This window comes from Entelurus aequoreus, linkage group LG06, assembly GCF_033978785.1.
Source record: "Entelurus aequoreus isolate RoL-2023_Sb linkage group LG06, RoL_Eaeq_v1.1, whole genome shotgun sequence".
Classification (NCBI taxonomy): domain Eukaryota; kingdom Metazoa; phylum Chordata; class Actinopteri; order Syngnathiformes; family Syngnathidae; genus Entelurus; species Entelurus aequoreus.
In genome coordinates, this window is record NC_084736.1 from 9,133,599 (window position 1) to 9,153,397 (window position 19,799).

Consider the following 19,799-nt stretch of genomic DNA (forward strand, 5'->3'; position numbering starts at 1 on the left):
GAATAAATACAACAACAAAAATCAATTAATAAGTAAAAGCACAATCACGGCTATATTTATTTTATCCTAACATTCATGACATTGTTTTATTATTTAATTTAAAAAACAATTAAGTAAAATAATAATATTGAATAAATGAATAAATACAACAACAAAAATGTATTAATAAATAAAGGAACGATTACGGCTATAATAATTTTATCTTAACATTCATGACATTGTTTTATTATTTAATTTAAAAAACAATTAAGTAAAATAATAACATTGAATAAATGAATAAATACAACAACAAAAAATGTATTAATAAATAAAAGAACGATTACGGCTATATTTATTTTATCTTAACATTCATGACATTGTTTTATTATTTAATTTAAAACAAAATTAAGTAAAATAATAATATTGAATAAATGAATAAATACAACAACAAAAATGTATTAATAATTAAAAGAACGATTACGGCTATATTTATTTTATCTTAACATTCATGACATTGTTTATTATTTAATTTAAAAAACAATTAAGTAAAATAATAATATTGAATAAATGAATAAATACAACAACAAAAATGTATTAATAAACAAAAGAACGATTACGGCTATATTTATTTTATCTTAACATTCATGACATTGTTTTATTATTTAATTTTAAAAAAAACTAAGTAAAATAATAATATTGAATAAATGAATAAATACAACAACAAAAATCAATTCATAAGTAAAAGCACGATCACGGCTATATTTATTTTATCCTAACATTCATGACATTGTTTATTATTTAATTTAAAAAACAATTAAGTAAAATAATAATGTTGAATAAATCAATAAATACAACAACAAAAATGTATTAATAAATAAAAGAACGATCACGACTATATTTATTTTATCTTAACATTCATGACATTGTTTTAAATAATTCATTTAAAAAACAATTGAGTAAAATAATAATATTGAATAAATGAATAAATACAACAACAAAAAATAAATAAATAAATAAAAGAACGATCACAACTATACTTATTTTATCTTATCATTCATGACATTGTTTTATTATTTAATTCAAAAAACAATTAAGTAAAATAATAATATTGAATAAATAAATACAACAACAACAAAACATTTATAAATAAAAGAACAATCACGACTATATTTATTGTATCTTAACATTTATGACATTTTTTTATTTAATATTTTAAACATTAAGTAAAATAGTATTGAATAAATAAATAAATACAACAAACAAAATTAATTAATAAATTTAAAAAAAATCACGACTATTTATTTTATTTTAACATTTATGATATTTTTTTTTTTGTTTGTTTTTTTTTATTAAGTAAAATAATATTAAATAAATGAATAAATACAACAACAAAAAATAAATGTATAAATAAAAAAACGATCACGGCTATATTTATTTTATCTTAACATTTATTGAAATGGTTTCATAATAATTTACATATTTAAATGACAGAGAAAAATCTTAAAACTCTTCAAAAGCTCAGGACCCCTCTGTGCTTGGGGCCCCACTTTGCCCTCTACTTCAACCCCTGGTAGAAACTATATAATAATAGTAAAAAAAAAAACTACATAACAGTTCTAACTTTAAAGACGAATGAGGTTCACTGGTGCCGATTTTTAAACTGATGTCCATGTGTTAAAATAAGTTAACAACTGTAAAACATATGTTGTGTTTTTCTGGTCTTGTCATCCTCATCCGGACACATGAGGACTTTGAATATGACCAATGTATGATCCTGTAACTACTTGGTATCGGATTGATACCCAAATTTGTAGTATCATCCAAAACTAATGTAAAGTATCAAACAACCGAAGAATAAGTGATTATTACATTTTAACAGAAGTGTAGATAGAACATGTTAAAAGAGAAAATAAGCAGATATTAACAGTAAATGAACAAGTAGATTAATAATTCATTTTCTACCACTTGTCCTTAATAATGTTGACAAAATAATAGAATATAAATGACATAATTTGTTACTGCATATGTCTGCGGACTAATTAGGAGCCTTTGTTTGTTTACTTACTACTAAAAGACAAGTTGTCTAGTATGTTCACTAATCTATTTAAGGTTTTAACTGCAATAATAAACATATGTTTAATGTACCCTAAGATTTTTTGTTAAAATAAACCCAATAATGCAATTTTTTTGTGGTCCCCTTTATTTAGAAAAGTACCGAAAAGTACAGAAATAATTTTAGTACCAGTACAACACTAGGCTGAACATGTAGTCTCTTCTCAAGGATAGGGCTATCACTTTTGCATTCCAAAGTCCCAATTAGGGCATCTTTCCTACGAGAAATGATCCAATCCACCTGCGTATGTCAAACTAAGGGGCCTCATTTTATTATGTGCTCAAACTGAAATACCACTATTTAATTAAACTTGGTGGTTTGCTTTCTCCAAGATGAATATAAACATTCACCATATGCAAAACATAAAATGAGTGAATTAATTCACGTTAAGTTGACAAATAACTGCCCTCCAAGTGTAAAAAGATTCATCCTCGAAGACATTATTTGACTTTGGGCGCTGAATAGTTGGCGAAGAGGGTGAATTTTTTATCACCATGAACTTTAAAACCTTTTTAATATACTGAGGTGAAAATATCAGTTCCAAGCACCTTGTAGGTTAAAATTCTGTGCTTTTTTTTTAAAGACGTCCAAATTTGTGGTATCATCCAAAACCTAATGTAAAGTATCGAACAACCGAAGAATAAGTGGAGTACTACATTTTAACAGAAGTGTAGATAGAACATGTTAAAAGAGAAAGGAAGCAGATATTAACAGTAAATGAACAAGTAGATTAATAATTAATTTTCTACCACTTGTCCTTAATAATGTAGACAAAATAATAGAATGATAAATGACACAATATGTTACTGCATATGTCAGTGGACTAATTAGGAGCCTTTGTTTGCTTACTTAATAATTAAAAGACAAGTTGTCTAGTATGTTCACTATTTTATTTAAGGACAAACTTGCAATAAGAAACATATGTTTAATGTACCCTAATATTGTTTGTTAAAATAAACCCAAAAATGCCATTTTTTTGTGGTCCCCTTTATTTAGAAAAGTACCGAAAAGTACCGAAATAATTTTAGTACCAGTACAACACTAGACTGAACATGTAGTCTCTTCTCAAGGATAGGGCTATCACTTTTGCGTTCCAAAGTCCCAATTAGGGACTCTTTCCTCCGAGAAGTGATCCAATCCACCTGCGTATGTCAAACTAAGGGGCCTCATTTTATTATGTGCTCAAACTGAAATACCACTATTTAATTAAACTTGGTGGTTTGCTTTCTCCAAGATGAATATAAACATTCACCATATGCAAAAACATAATATGAGTGAATTAATTCACGTTAAGTTGACAAATAACTGCTGTCCAATTGTAAAAAGATTCATCATCGAAGACATCATTTGACTTTGGGCGCTGAATAGTTGGCGAAGAGGGTGATTTTTTTATCACCGTGAACTTTAAAACCTTTTTAATATAAAATATACACACTGAGGGTGAAAATATCAGTTCCAAGCACCTTGTAGGTTAAAATTCTGTGTTTTTTTAAAGACGTCCAAATTTGTGGTATCATCCAAAACTAATGTAAAGTATCAAAAAACCGAAGAATAAGTGATTATTACATTTTAACAGAAGTGTAGATAGAACATGTTAAAAGAGAAAGGAAGCAGATATTAACAGTAAATGAACTAGTAGATTAATAATTCATTTTCTACCACTTGTCCTTCATAATGTTGACAAAATAATAGAATGATAAATGACACAATATGTTACTGCATATGTCAGTGGACTAATTAGGAGCCTTTGTTTGCTTACTTAATAATTAAAAGACAAGTTGTCTAGTATGTTCACTATTTATTTAAGGACTTAACTGCAATAATAAACATATGTTTAATGTACCCTAAGATTTTTTGTTAAATAAACCCAATAATGCAATTTTTTTGTGGTCCCCTTTATTTAGAAAAGTACCGAAATAATTTTAGTACCAGTACAACACTAGGCTGAACATGTAGTCTCTTCTCAAGGATAGGGCTATCACTTTTGCATTCCAAAATCCCAATTAGGGCCTCTTTCCTCCGAGAAGTGATCCAATCCACCTGCGTATGTCAAACTAATGGGCCTCATCTTATTATGTGCTCAAACTGAAATGCCACTATTTAATTAAACTTGGTGGTTTGCTTTCTCCAAGATGAATATAAACATTCACCATATGCAAAACATAATATAAATGAATTAATTCATGTTAAGTGACAAATAACTGCCCTCCAATTGTAAAAAGATTCATTCTCGAAGACATCATTTGACTTTGGGCCCTGAATAGTTGGCGAAGAGGGTGATTTTTTTATCACCGTGAACTTTAAAACCTTTTTAATAATATAAAATATACACACCGAGGGTGAAAATATCAGTTCCAAGCACCTTGTAGGTTAAAATTCTGTGTTTTTTTAAAGACGTCCAAATTTGTGGTATCATCCAAAACTAATGTAAAGTATCAAAAAACCGAAGAATAAGTGATTATTACATTTTAACAGAAGTGTAGATAGAACATGTTGAAAGAGAAAGGAAGCAGATATTAACAGTAAATGAACTAGTAGATTAATAATTCATTTTCTACCACTTGTCCTTCATAATGTTGACAAAATAATAGGTAGATAAATGACACAATATGTTACTGCATATGTCAGTGACTAATTAGGAGCCTTTGTTTGCTTACTTAATAATTAAAAGACAAGTTGTCTAGTACGTTCACTATTTTATTTAAGGACAAACTTGCAATAAGAAACATATGTTTAATGTACCCTAAGATTTTTTGTTAAAATAAACCCAATAATGCAATTTTTTTGTGGTCCCCTTTATTTAGAAAAGTACCGAAAAGTACCGAAATAATTTTAGTACCAGTACAACACTAGGCTGAACATGTAGTCTCTTCTCAAGGATAGGGCTATCACTTTTGCATTCCAAAGTCCCAATTAGGGCTCTTTCCTCCGAGAAGTGATCCAATCCACCTGCGTATGTCAAACTAAGGGGCCTCATTTTATTATGTGCTCAAACTGACCTGCCACTATTTAATTAAACTTGGTGGTTTGCTTTCTCCAAGATGAATAGAAACATTCACCATATGCAAAACACAATATGAGTGAATTAATTCACGTTAAGTTGACAAATAACTGCCCTCCAAGTGTAAAAAGATTCATCCTCGAAGACATCATTTGACTTTGGGCGCTGAATAGTTGGCGAAGAGGGTGAATTTTTTTATCACCGTGAACTTTAAAACCTTTTTAATATAAAATATACACACTGAGGTGAAAATATCAGTTCCAAGCACCTTGTAGGTTAAAATTCTGTGCTTTTTTTTAAAGACGTCCAAATTTGTGGTATCATCCAAAACTAATGTAAAGTATCAAACAACCGAAGAATAAGTGATTATTACATTTTAACAGAAGTGTAGACAGAACATGCTAAAAGAGAAAGTAAGCAGATATTAACAGTAAATGAACAAGTAGATTAATAATTAATTTTCTATCACTTGTCCTTCATAATGTTGACAAAATAATAGGTAGATAAATGACACAATATGTTACTGCATACGTCAGCAGACTAATTAGGAGCCTTTGTTGGCTTACTTAATAATTAAAAGACAAGTTGTCTAGTATGTTCACTAATTTATTTAAGGACTTAACTGCAATAATAAACATATGTTTAATGTACCCTAAGATTTTTTGTTAAAATAAACCCAATAATGCAATTTTTTGTGGTCCCCTTTATTTAGAAAAGTACCGAAAAGTACCGAAATAATTTTAGTACCAGTACAACACTAGGCTGAACATGTAGTCTCTTCTCAAGGATAGGGCTATCACTTTTGCATTCCAAAGTCCCAATTAGGGCCTCTTTCCTCCGAGAAGTGATCCAATCCACCTGCGTATGTCAAACTAAGAGGCCTTATCTTATTATGTGCTCAAACTGAAATACCACTATTTAATTAAACGTGGTGGTTTGCTTTCTCCAAGATGAATAGAAACATTCACCATATGCAAAAACATAATATGAGTGAATTAATTCACGTTAAGTTGACAAATAACTGCCCTCCAATTGTAAAAAGATTCATCCTCGAAGACATCATTTGACTTTGGGCGCTGAATAGTTGGCGAAGAGGGAGAATTTTTTATCACCGTGAACTTTAAAACCTTTTTAATATAAAATATACACACCGAGGGTGAAAATATCAGTTCCAAGCACCTTGTAGGTTAAAATTCTGTGCTTTTTTTTTTAAAGACGTCCTTATCTTTTGCCAGTAACCGGCAAAAAAATGGCACATGCTCCGTGCTGAAATATCAGTATTTGACAATTTCAACATCCAGATGATCAGTTTTGTCCTCCCCCCCCCGTTCCAAAGCTGCCAGCCCGTGGAAATTCTGCTGAGTCTGGCGTTCTTGTTGTGACATTGTGGATGTGTCGCGGGGACGGTCGCTGCCTTTCGGATCAGCCTGATGCAGCATTTGCAGACTTCACTGGAGCCTCACAACCACCTGGAGTTTATAAAAAAAAAAAAAAAAAAAAAAAAAAGTCTCTTAAGCACTTTTGATGACTGGGAAATGTTCCCGGGTGCTCGTCTGGCATGGAAGTGTGTCTGCTTATCTGTGGCCTGGTTCTGTTCAAATATCACACGTCCGTGTAAAGCAGTCATTAGCAGGCCCATTACAAAATAAGCCAGCCGACAGAAGAGGTCATGCGGATTAGAAACGTTCCTACACCCTGCAGTGAGCAACTAAGGGGCATTTGGACAATAAACAACACACTTATAGCCTGTGGTTTAAGGCAGTGGTCCCCAACCTTTTTGTACTTGCGGACCGGTCAACGCTTGAAAATTTGTCCCACGGACATAAAGAAATACAATCATGTGTGCTTACGGACTGTATCCCTGCAGACTGTATTGATTTATGTTGATATATAATGTATATATTGTGTTTTTTATGTTGATTTAATTAAAAAAAAAAAAAAAAAAAATTTTTTTTTTTTTTTTTTTTAATTTCTTGTGGGGCGGTATAGCTCAGTCGGTAGGGTGGCCGTGCCAGCAACTTGTGGGTTCCAGGTTCGATCCCCGCTTCTGCCAACCTAGTCACTGCCGTTGTGTCCTTGGGCAAGACACTTCACCCACCTGCTCCCAGTGTCACCCACACTGGTTTAAATGTAACTTAGATATTGGGTTTCACTATGTAAAGCGCTTTGAGTCACTAGAGAAAAGTGCTATATAAATATAATTCACTTCACTTCACTTGTGCGGCCGCGGCCCGGTACCAATCGGTCCACGGACCGGTACCGGGCCACGGACCGGTACCGGGCCGCGGCCCGGTGGTTGGGGACCACTGGTTTAAGGTACCGTATTTTTGGGACTATAAGGCGCACTTAAAATCCTTTTTTTTTTTCCTCAAAACACGACAGTGTGCCTTATAACACGGTGCGCCTAATGTACGGAATAATTCCAGTTGTGCTTACCGACCTCGAATTTTATTTTTTACCTGGTGTAATGACAAGTGGGACCAGTAGATGGCATTCACACATAAGAGATACGTGTAGACTGCACTGTGATGGCAATATGACTCAAGAAAACAACACCGACATTTTATATGTTCCATTGAAAATATAGAAAATTACACACGGCGCTAATAAATCCATCAAAATGTTTTAGTACGACTTTGGTACGCTATGAAGCCGCACCGCTTGATGGATTGTACTGTGTGTCGGGTTCAAACGCTGATGACATCTATTAAACAAGACAAGAAGCAAGGAATTAAACGGAGACAGAATTAAATTTGGCTCAATGAGGAGAAACGCGTACACCTGGGCGGGATAGCTCGGTTGGTAGAGTGGCCGTGCCAGCAACTTGAGGGTTCCAGGTTCGATTCCTGCTTCCGCCATCCTAGTCCTAGTCCTGCTGTTGTGTCCTTAGGCAAGACACTTTACCCACCTGCTCCCAGTGCCACCCACACTGGTTTAAATGTAACTTAGATATTGGGTTTCACTATGTAAAGCGCTTTGAGTCACTAGAGAAAAGCGCTATATACATATAATTCACTTCACTACCTGTACCCTTGTGTCACCACGCTCTGACGAAAGATTGTACGCCTCCTTTTTTATTTGGACTTCCCCTGATTACATGGCAACAGCTGTTTCTAAGGGAGGGGGGTCGTAAACAGCCATCGCCTTTGATTACAAACAGTTCAAAGAAAAGGCCGTAAAACAGTTGCCTGGAGGGGAGTCTGGTTTGTAGTTCTCGGGTCAAGACAAAATCTTTCTGTGGATTACAATACATCAAAGAAACAGAACATCTTCATGTTAATTCCCATCCTACACAGTGGAGTTTTACAAGCCTTCTTCTTGGTAGGATCAAAGACAGCTTTTGTCTTCTCGCCGGGAACTCATTGAAACACAAAGTTTTGTGATAACTTAGATACAATTATTCTGACACTGTGCTTCAACATAGGAGTATTATTACGGTGTGTGTATAAGGTAAGACATATTACCTGGCGTTTTGTTTCGCAATATTATGCAAAAGCAACTTTTTTTTACCTTCTGGTACCTGCTGATCTGTATTTGGGATCTGCATAAGTCCTGAAAATTTGCCTTTGTAGTCCGTGCCGACACCGTAGTCGATAAGCTTCTTCTTTTTCTCTATCTTCTTGTTATGGGACATTCATCCTCCGTTGTTGCCATTTCTAATATAAAGTAGTGTAAAGTTCTTACTTATATCTGTCAGTAAACTCGCCATTGAGAGCGCTAAAACATACCGGTGTAGTGAGTTTACATTATTCACCCAGGGAACTTTAGTCAACAACAACAGCACATAACGATAGTTGTGCGGAAAAAAAATGCGACTGGTATGTGGGGTTTCGCAATATGGACCAGGGATTCTCAAACTGTGATACTGGTATGTGGGCTCCATCTGGTGGTACACCAGAAAAAAATCACTAAATATGTGTATAAGGTAAGACATATTACCTGGCGTTTTGTTTCGCAATATTATGCAGTGGAGGGAGGTGTGGCCAAAACGCCTGCAGGAGCAAAGGTCACCGCCTCTGCCTGTGGTGCTGAGGACGAGCACCATCGGATGGGGGCGGGGCATGTGCTGACGGCGAGACACAGCTGACAGGTGATTAGATTTCCCGGGTGGTACGTGTTAATCTAATCATCTGTTGTCTTTAACAGCCGGCGGCCGAGAGCAGAAGGGGTAGAGGATACGGACGTGACTGAGAAGTCACGTTCTGCTGGAGAAAGACTTTGACAAAAAATTCTATGCAGTCTCGCCGTCAGCACATGCTGACGATGGTGCTCGTCCTCAGCACCACAGACAGAGGCGGTGACCTTTGCCCCTGCAGGCGCGCTGGCCACACCTCCCTCCACATATGCAAAAGCAACTTTTCTTACCTTCTGGTACCTGCTGATGTGTATTTGGGATTTGCATAAGTCCTTAAAAATTGCGCATTTGAGTAGTCGATAAGCTTCTTCTTTTTCTCTATCTTCCTGTTATGGGACATTCATCCTCCGCTATTGCCATTTCTAATATAAAGTAGTGTAAAGTTCTTACTTATATATGTCAGTAAACCCGCCATGAAAGCGCTAAAACATACCGGTGTAGTGACTTTACATTATTCACCCAAGGAACTTTAGTTATTAGAGAGTTCCGGTCGGACGGTTTTTCACGGATGAGTCTGAATGTCATTAAAACAGTTAGCGCCATCTTTTGACACTTCTTCCACTCCCGTCCTTGCACGCTACACCGCTACAACAAAGATGACGGGGGAGAAGACGCCGTCGAAGGTGAGCCACGTAAATAAGACCCGCCCACAAAACGGCGCATCCTGAAGCGACTGTCAGAAAGCGGCTTGAAGATGATCTGTAAAACATCATCTATGCAACATTTTGACCAAAGAACCAGCATTACATGTTATGTAGACCACAAGGAAGTCTTTTACATTTAGAAACAAATCATAATTATATGACTCCTTTAATGCGCCCTATAATCCGCCTTATATATGAAAAAAGATCAAAAATAGACAGTGCCCTAGGTCCGGAAAATATGGTGGATTTATTTTTTTTAAATAAATGAAATAAGATCACAGACCTCATATGACATATTTAATTAGCCGAGCTGAGCTTTGACTTGATCTAAGCATCCTGCGTCTGGGGTTTCATGGCCCACTTTGCCAATATTGATTGGCGGCTGCAGCATCGAGCAAAATTAAATAGCAGTAAAGAGTAGGGTTGTGAGTTATGTTTCGATTCAACTTGCAGCTGATAATGTGAGTGCTGGTGCGGTGCGATTTTTAACCAGAAACAAACAAGACACACACACACACACACACACTTGCTGAATGCCTTGAATGGGAAAGTAGTTCCATCTGCAAAACCAAAAAACATGAAAATTTTTTTAAAAATGATGGTTCAATGGATGACAGCAACATTGACTTTCATGTATTGTTAACGTATTTTTCGGACCATAGGGCGCACCGGTTTATTAGGCACACTGCCGATGAGCAGATCTAGTCAGGTCTATTTTCATACAAAAGGCGCACCCGATCATGAAACGCATTAAAGGGGTCATATTATGATTTTTTTCTAAATGTAAAACACTTCCTTGTGGTCTACATAACATGTAATGATGGTTCTTTGGTCAAAATGTTGCATGGATTATGTTTTACAGATCATCTTCAAGTGCAACAACAACGCCGGAAATGTGTCCCGTGAAAAACCGTCCGACCGGAACTCTCTAATAACTAAAGTTCCTTGGGTGAATAATGTAAACTCACTACACCGGTATGTTTTAGCGCTTTCATGGCGAGTTTACTGACAGATATAAGTAAGAACTTTACACTACTTTATATTAGAAATGGCAACAGCGGAGGATGAATGTCCCATAACAAGAAGATAGAGAAAAAGAAGAAGCTTATCGACTACACATACTTGCCAACCTTGAGACCTCCGATATCGGGAGGTGGGGGGTGGGGGCAGGGCGTTGTCGGGGTTGGGGTGGGGGCGTGGTTGGGGGCGTGGTTAAGAGGGGAATATATTTAAACTAGAATTCACCAACTCAAGTATTTCATATATATATATATATGTATATATATATATATATATATATATATATATATATATATATATATATATATATATATATATATATATATATATATATATATATATATATATATATATATATATATATATATGTGTGTGTATATATGTATGTATGAAATACTTGACTTTCAGTGAATTCTAGCTATATATATATATATATATATATATATATATATATATATATATATATATATATATATATTATTATACATATAAATATAAGAAAGACTTGAATTTCAGTGTTCTGGAGGCTATCCAGTAGATGGCAGTATTGTCCTGTTTAAGAGTGTCACAACATTGCTGTTTACGGCAGACAAACTGCTTTACGGTAGACTAAATGTGACTGCTGTTGTTGTGTGTTGTTACCGCGCTGGGAGGACGTTAATGAAACTGCCTAACAATAAACCCACATAAGAAACCAAGATCTCGCCCTCGATCATTCTACAGTTATGACGTCATTGGGCAGGCACGCTGTTTATATTGTGGGAAAGCGGACGTGAGAACAGGCTGTCCCCACTCAGGTCCGCATTGAGCTGGAGGGGGCGTGGCCTCCAGCTCCGGCTGAATACCGGGAGTTTGTCGGGAGAAAATTTCTGCCGGGAGGTTAACGGGAGAGGCGCTGAATACCGGGAGTCTCCCGGAAAAAACAGGAGGGTTGGCAAGTATGACTACGGTGTCGGCACCGACTACAAAGGCGGATGCGTGCAAATTTTCAGGACTTATGCAGATCCCAAATACAGATCAGCAGGTACAAGAAGGTAAGAAAAATTGCTTTTGCATAATATTGCAAAACAAAACGTCAAATAATATGTCTTACCTTATACACACACCATAATAATACTCCTATGTTGAAGCACAGTACAATCCATCAAGCGGTGTGGCTTCATAGCTTACCAAAGTCCTACTAAAACATTTTGATAGATTTTTTAGCCCCGTGTGTAATGTTCTATATTTTCAATGGAATATGTACAATTTTGGTGTTGTTTACTTGAGTCATATTGCAGTCTACACGTATCTCTTATGTGTGACTGCCATCTACTGGACACTCTTATCATTTCACCATGTACCAAAATAAAATAGCTTTGATGTTGGTAAATTTATTCCTTAAATTAGGCGCACCGGGTTATAAGGCGCACTGTCGAGTTAAGAGAAATTAAAGGATTTTAAGTGCGCATTATAGTCCGAAAAAATACTGTAACTTTGAATTTAATGGCAGCAACACATTGCAAAAAAGCATTTTTACCACTGTGTTACATGGCCTTTCCTTTTAACAACACTGGAATTGAGACCAATTTTTGAAGCTTTTCAGGTGGAATTCTTTCCCATTCTTGCTTGATGTACAGCTTAAGTTGTTCAACAGTCCGGGGGTCTCCGTTGTGGTATTTTAGGCTTCATATTGCGCCACACATTTTCAATGGGAGACAGGTCTGGACTACAGGCAGGCCAGTCTAGTACCCGCACTCTTTTTATTCTCAGAAATTGGCTGAAAGACAAGGGTGTGGAGATGTCCCCATTCACTATAGAAGAGATCAAATTTGGCATATTTATAAATGATGGTAACATAGAAATGCTTGTCAATAATATTATGCTGCAAGCAACATTTTGTATACATAAATGTCGATTTCTGAAAGTAAAAACTTAATTTTCTAATTGGCTTAATGGTTTCAAATTATCAATTAAACCTTGGAAAATGGTTAAAACTACAAAAGCCCTTAAACTAAAACATTTAAAGTGATTAAAATTAGCCCTTTTTTTGCATTGTTGTATTTTATATTTTATCATCTTCCATCCATCCATTTTCTACCGCTTGTCCCTTTTTGGGGTCGCGGGGGGTCGCTGGAGCCTATCCCAGCTGCATTCGGGCGGTAGGCGGGGTACACCCTGGACAAGTCGCCACCTCATCTTGTTTATTATTATTGTTTATTGTTATTTTTAATACTCTATTTGTATTTGCTTTTATTTTTTTATTCCATGACATGTTTTGTTAATGTCATACTTTGCTCAACCTGATGGATGTCTAAAATTGTTGAATATGTTGCAAGTGCTTTAATTTTTTATATACATTGTGGTTATATGTTTGTTCAATAAACTAAAAAAAAATGAATAGCACTCTCCAGTCTTTATGTACATCCGGTTGGGTCACACTGCAAGGATGTATTGCGAATGATAGTCAGATTTTTTTTTTTTTTTTTTTAAATGTATACAAGGTCATTGAAAATAAAATAAACTATATGAATATTGATAATTCTAAATTATATGCAGTATTTTCTTGTTATTATTAGTGTACTGCGACAAAAGCAACCCGGAAGTAAAGCGTACTGACGTCATCAGAAAACATAAAGGACATTTAGAAAACAAGGTTTTTAAAAGACAACCATACTTATACACACACATTGAAATTTTCATTTCAAATAATTAAAATATTTTATTTTTTCATGTGTCTTATTTCGGTATATTACCTTGACAAACGCAACCCGGAAGTGTAGAACGTGACGTCATCACACACACTGTAGCTGCGAGGACGCGCTCGTTCAAACTGAAAGCAAAACACGCTAACTTTTAACGGAGCAAAGTGTGGACGAATACTGAAAGTAAAGCGTCCTGGTGCGGCGTGAGGGGGTAAGAAATCGCTACATTTAGGTCCGAAGACTATTCTTATAGTTTGGTAGTGTTCTTTTTTTTTTAGACGCCAGTAACATTATCATGGCTAATGTTAGCATCGTGCAAGCTAACGCTAGGCAAGTAGTTTAGCAGAAGATAGATTTGATCCATTTTTGTGCAAGATGGGAGGTAATTGTCATGATTGTGATGATCTTATACTACCTTTTTCTTGATTTGGGGATCAATTGTGTAGAAAATAATGCAACCTAAAGAAATCAATCAATCAAAGTTTATTTATATAGCTCTAAATCACAAGTGTCTCAAAGGGCTGCACAAGCTTTGATTGATTGATTGAAACTTTTATTAGTAGATTGCCCAGTACAGTACATATTCCGTACAATAGACCACTAAATGGTAACACCCGAATAAGTTTTTCAACTTGTTTAAGTCGGGGTCCACGTTAATCAATTCATGGTACAAATATATACCATCATCATAATACAGTCATCACACAAGTTAATCATCAGAGTATATACATTGAATTATTTACATTATTTACAATCCGTGGGGTGGGATGTGGAGGGAGTTTGGGTGTGGGGGGTTAGGTTTGGTTGCTATCAGCACTTCAGTCATCAACAATTATATCATCTGAGAAATGGACATTGAAACAGTGTAGGTCTGACTTGGTAGGATATGTACAGCGAGCAGTGAACATAGTGAGCTCAGAAAACATAAGAACAAATATATACATTTGATTATTTACAATCCGGGGAGGTGGGATATGGTGGGGGTAGGGTGTTAGTCAAGGGTTGAAGTTGCCTGGAGGTGTTCTTTTAGTGTGGTTTTGAAGGAGGATATAGATGCACTTTCTTTTACACCTGTTGGGAATGCAATCCATATTGATGTGGCATAGAAGGTGAATGAGTTAGTAGTTGGTAGATCGGAATCTGGGTTTAACGTCAGTGTTTCCCACACATTCATTTATTTGTGGCGGCCCGCCACGAAAGAATTACGTCTGCCACAAATAAATCAATACATTTTTTTTTTTATTTTTTTATTTTTTTGTTCTGTCCAGCTTCTCAGGCAAATCATATAGTTGATGTAGATGCCCATATAGGCTATTCAGATTTACTTTACAAAAGAGAAGTGTAGGATACTTCTCTTGTTACCTTATTTGTATTTGACCACTACTGTTTTCTGTTTATTTGTTACTGACTGTGGCAGGACACCTCTGCCTCTGTTTCACTTTATGTTGCTGGTAAATAATATGGTTGTAGTAGTAGGCTAAAGTTTAATTATTTAGTATGCACTAATTAAAGGGGCGGAGCTTTAAGAGACATTTTAGCTTTTATATTTTATAAGATATATTTTTTGTAAGAACCACAATTAATAAATATATTTCAGTGAATAACTTACTGTTCAAATCTGTATATAAATATGTACATAAAGTGTTGTAATTATATTGGAAAATGGATGGATGGACGTTTAAAACAAAACTGTTATTATTAGTAAGTATACATTTTTTGAGCTTTTTTAGAGAAAATCATATCATTGTAGTAAATTATGCAAATTACTCGATGATGTCATGGTGACCACGCCTATAACCACACCCCCACCGCCACAGGTATCTTGGCAGTTTATGGGAAACACTGAACGTGGTTTGTGGAGCTCCCCCTGGTGTTGTGGTTATGGCGGTCATTTACGTTATGGAAGTAGTTTGACATGTACTTCGGTATCAGGGAGGTGTAGCGAATTTTATAGACTAGGTTCAGTGCAAGTTGTTTTACTCTGTCTTCCAGCCTGAGCCAGCCCACTTTGGAGAAGTGGGTAGGAGTGAGGTGTGATCTGGGGTGGAGGTCTAGAAGTAATCTGACTAACTTGTTCCGGGATGTTTATAGTCTTGATTTGAGGGTTTTGGAGGTGCTGGGGTACCGTAATCGAAAAAGGGTTGAATGAGAGTTCCCGCTAGAACAGTGGTTCTTAACCTGGGTTCCATCGAACCCTAGGGGTGAGTCGGCCTCAGGGGTTCGGCGGAGGTCAAGACACACCCGACTCATCATGTAAATAAAAACTTCTCCCTATCGGCGTATTACGGATACGACAACAGCAGAAGTCAGACTGATTTGCAGGTGTGTAATTTGTTGTGAGTTTATGCACTGTGTTGGTTTTGTTCTTTGAACAAGGTGATGTTCATGCACGGTTAATTTTGTGCACCAGTAAAAAAACATGGTAACACTTTAGTACGGGGAACATATTCACCATTAATTAGTTGCTTATTAACATGCAAATTAGTAACATATTGGCTCTTAACTAGTCATTATTAAGTACTTATTAATGCCTTATTATAACCCTAACCCTGGCCCTAACCAAATAACTCTAAATTAAGTCTTTGTTACTTAGAATATGTTTCCCTAGTGTCCAAATAACTCTAAATTAAGTCTTTTTTACTTACAATATGTTCCCCATACTAAAGTGTTACCAAAAACATATAACTTTGTCTTGAATTTGAAAAAAACCAACGTTTTTTTTTTTCACTAAAGAAGGGTTCAGTGAATGCGCATATGAAACTGGTGGGGTTCGGTACCTCCAACAAGGTTAAGAACCACTGCGCTAGAATCTTCATGGTGCTTTTGTTGACCAGAGAAGAGATTCTGTAGAGAAATCTCGTTCGCTGGTTGACCTTTTTGATTACCTTGGTTGCCATTTTATCACAGGAAAGATTAGCCTCTAGAATGGAACCTTGGTAGGTGACCTCATCTTTCCTGGTGATAACAATGTCACCCACTTTTATAATGAAGTCACTTTGACTTTCCTAAGGTTGATTTGGGACCCAAATAAGATGGATTCCGTTTTACCTAAGCCACAACGACATCTTCGAAGAAATAATAATGTGAATACCAAAGCATTTGTAAATTCAACAATTTTCTGGGAGAAGTGATGCATTATCTGACAGAAATGCAGGGGTGCCAATATGGTTGGCCATGACTCTATATCAGGGGTCACCAACCTTTTTGAAACCAAGAGCTACTTCTTGGGTACTGATTAATGCGAAGGGCTACCAGTTGATACACACTTAAATAAATTGCCAGAAATAGCCAATTTGCTCAATTTACCTTTAACTCTATGTTATTATTAATAATTAATGATATTTACACTTAATTGAATGGTTTAAAAGAGGAGAAAACACAAAAAAATGACAATTACATTTTGAAACATAGTCTATCTTCAATTTCGACTCTTTAAAATTCAAAATTCAACCGAAAAAAAGAAGAGAAAAACTAGCTAATTCGAATCTTTTTGAAAAAATAAACAACATTTTTTTATGGAACATCATTAGTAATTTTTCCTGATTAAGATTAATTTTAGAATTTTGATGACATGTTTTAAATAGGTTAAAATCCAATCTACACTTTGTTAGAATATATAACAATTTGGACCAAGCTATATTTCTAACAAAGACAAATCATTATTTCTTCTAGATTTTCCAGAACAACATTTTTTCAAAGAAATTCAAAAGACTTTGAAATAAGATTTAAATCTGATTCTACAGATTTTCTAGATTTGCCAGAATACTTTTTTTTGAATTTTAATCATAATAAATTTGAAGAAATATTTCACAAATATTCTTCGTCGAAAAAACAGAAGCTAAAATGAAGAATTAAATTAAAATGTATTTATTATTCTTTACTATAAAAAATACATTTACTTGAACATTGGTTTAAATTGTCAGGAAAGAAGAGGAAGGAATTCAAAAGGTAAAAAGGTATATGTGTTTAAAAATCCTAAAATCATTTTTAAGGTTGTATTTTTTCTCTAAAATTGTCTTTCTGAAAGTTATAAGAAGCAAAGTAAAAAAATAATGAATTTATTTAAACAAGTGAAGACCAAGTCTTAAAAATATTTTCTTGGATTTTCAAATTCTATTTGAGTTTCGTCTCTCTTAGAATTAAAAATGTCGAGCAAAGCGAGACCAGCTTGCTAGTAAATAAATACAATTTAAAAAAAATAGAGGCAGCTCACTGGTAAGTGCTGCTATTTGAGCTATTTTTAGAACAGGCCAGCGGGCTACTCATCTGGTCCTTACGGGCTACCTGGTGCCCGCGGGCACCATGTTGGTGACCCCTGCTCTATATATTCATTATGATTTGGCTTTGCATATAATAGAAAGTACTTTATTGATCCCTGGGGGAAATTCAGCACCAAAGTTTGCTCACAATAGACAATAAACACTTAGGTATTTTTTACATGTGAATAATATAAATACAGTCTATTATACAGAATTATTCACATGTGAAAAACATAAATACAGTCTATTATACAGCATTATTCACAAAGGTGTGGATCAAGATGATCACAACCGCAGTAAAGTGAAAAACGCTGTTAGGAATACTAACTTTTCTTTGTTTGTTTCCTCCCAAGGGTTAATAAAAATGTCTGCGGCCGAGCCCATCATCAGGTCCAAACAGACCCAGAAAGATGTCAATGGGATTTCCACAGAAGTGGTTTGCACGGAGTTCAGCAACTACATATTCGTGGTCATCACTCAGTACGGTAAGATCGGAACACTGATATCTGTCACGCCCGAGTCCAGATGCGACGATTACAGCACTCCGATGTTCTCCACCAAAGTTCTTCTGGGAAAAGATGAGGTGAGAGTGGGGATTTTTCTGATTTGCTGGTTTTTTTTTCTATTAATTATATGTTTGTTTTTCCAGCCTTTGACACACGTATGTGGCAAAAACCTGGCATCGTTTGTGTCGCAAGAGGCCGGCAACAAGCCCGTCTTGCTAGGATTGGCGCTTAAGGATTCTTCGGTGGACGCCATTAAGCAAATCAAAGATGTGATCAAAAGTTGTCAAGTGTGGTAGAAATGTAAAAAGACAGGGGGGATGATTTTTTTTTTTTTTTTTTTCGAAAAAAACAATCCCTAATGCTGTACCAAGATGTCGTGTGAATTTTTAATGCGCTGTAAATATTCAAGTATACTCGTGTAAAGAAATGTACATTAAAAAACGGATAAAAACTTCGAAGGTTTGTCCATTTCTGTGCTTGCAACTTCATTTTCTACCGCTTGCCCCTTGTTCTGATGAAATGCAAGACAGTACCTGTGTCAAATAATAATAATAATAATAGATTTTATTTATAAAAAGCACTTTACATTGAGTAAACAACCTCAAATAGCTACAGTGTATTAAAAAAAAGATAATAAAAACTAGAACAGCCAAATAGCTAAAACTAGTATGCATATATCTAAAAAAAAAAAGGCTTTTTTAAAAAGAAGGGTTTTTAAGCCTTTTTTAAAAGCATCCACAGTCTGTGGTGCCCTCAGGTGATCAGGGAGAGTGTTCCACAGACTGGGAGCAGCGGAGCAGAAAGCCCGGTCTCCCTAATATATAAATATTCATATTCTAAACAGGAGCGATGTGAACGGAAGCATTATGTAATTATTTAATATTACACCAATATACAATCATCATTCATACTGGGATAATGAGTTCTCAACATTCTACATTTTTTTGAAAGTTTTGAAGATCCGTTCCATCCCATCCTTACAATCTTGGTGAAAACATGTTGCAACGTAAATGGTGGCGTCCCATTAAGTCAGGGGTGTCAAAGTCGTTGTCACTGAGGGCCACATCGCAGTTATGTTTGGCCCCAGAGGGCCGCTTCTAACAGTGAATACTATTATTACACCATTTTTTAGATTTAAAAAAAAAACTAAAATGTAAAAAAAATCTGGTAAATTGCAATAAATTCACCTCAAAATGTGGTGTTTATTACTGTAAATGGAAAAACAGTACTGCTGTTTTTATGGTAAAAAAAAAAGATTCTGTTGCCAGAATTTTACTGTAAAATTGACATTTGTTCTTTTACTGTAAATAAAAAAACAAAACAATTTTGCAGTAAACTTTTGGCACCTGAGCTTCCAGTTTTATTTTATTAATTTTTTTTTACCGCAAATCAAAAATAGATTTTTCCAGTAAAAAAAGTACTGTTTTTTTTCATTTAGAGAAAAATGCTGTAAAAACC

General features: G+C 35.1%; 1 protein-coding gene across 1 annotated transcript; it reads left to right on the forward strand.

Moving 5' to 3' along the window:
• Positions 1-13,659: 13,659 nt before the first annotated feature.
• psmg3 (proteasome (prosome, macropain) assembly chaperone 3) lies at positions 13,660-18,795 on the forward strand. Its single transcript, XM_062049961.1, has 3 exons — positions 13,660-13,787; positions 18,189-18,418; positions 18,485-18,795. The coding sequence occupies exons 2-3, from the start codon at positions 18,200-18,202 to the stop codon at positions 18,635-18,637; spliced, it is 372 nt and encodes a 123-aa protein (XP_061905945.1). The 5' UTR covers positions 13,660-13,787; positions 18,189-18,199; the 3' UTR covers positions 18,638-18,795.
• The last annotated feature ends 1,004 nt before the right edge of the window (positions 18,796-19,799 follow it).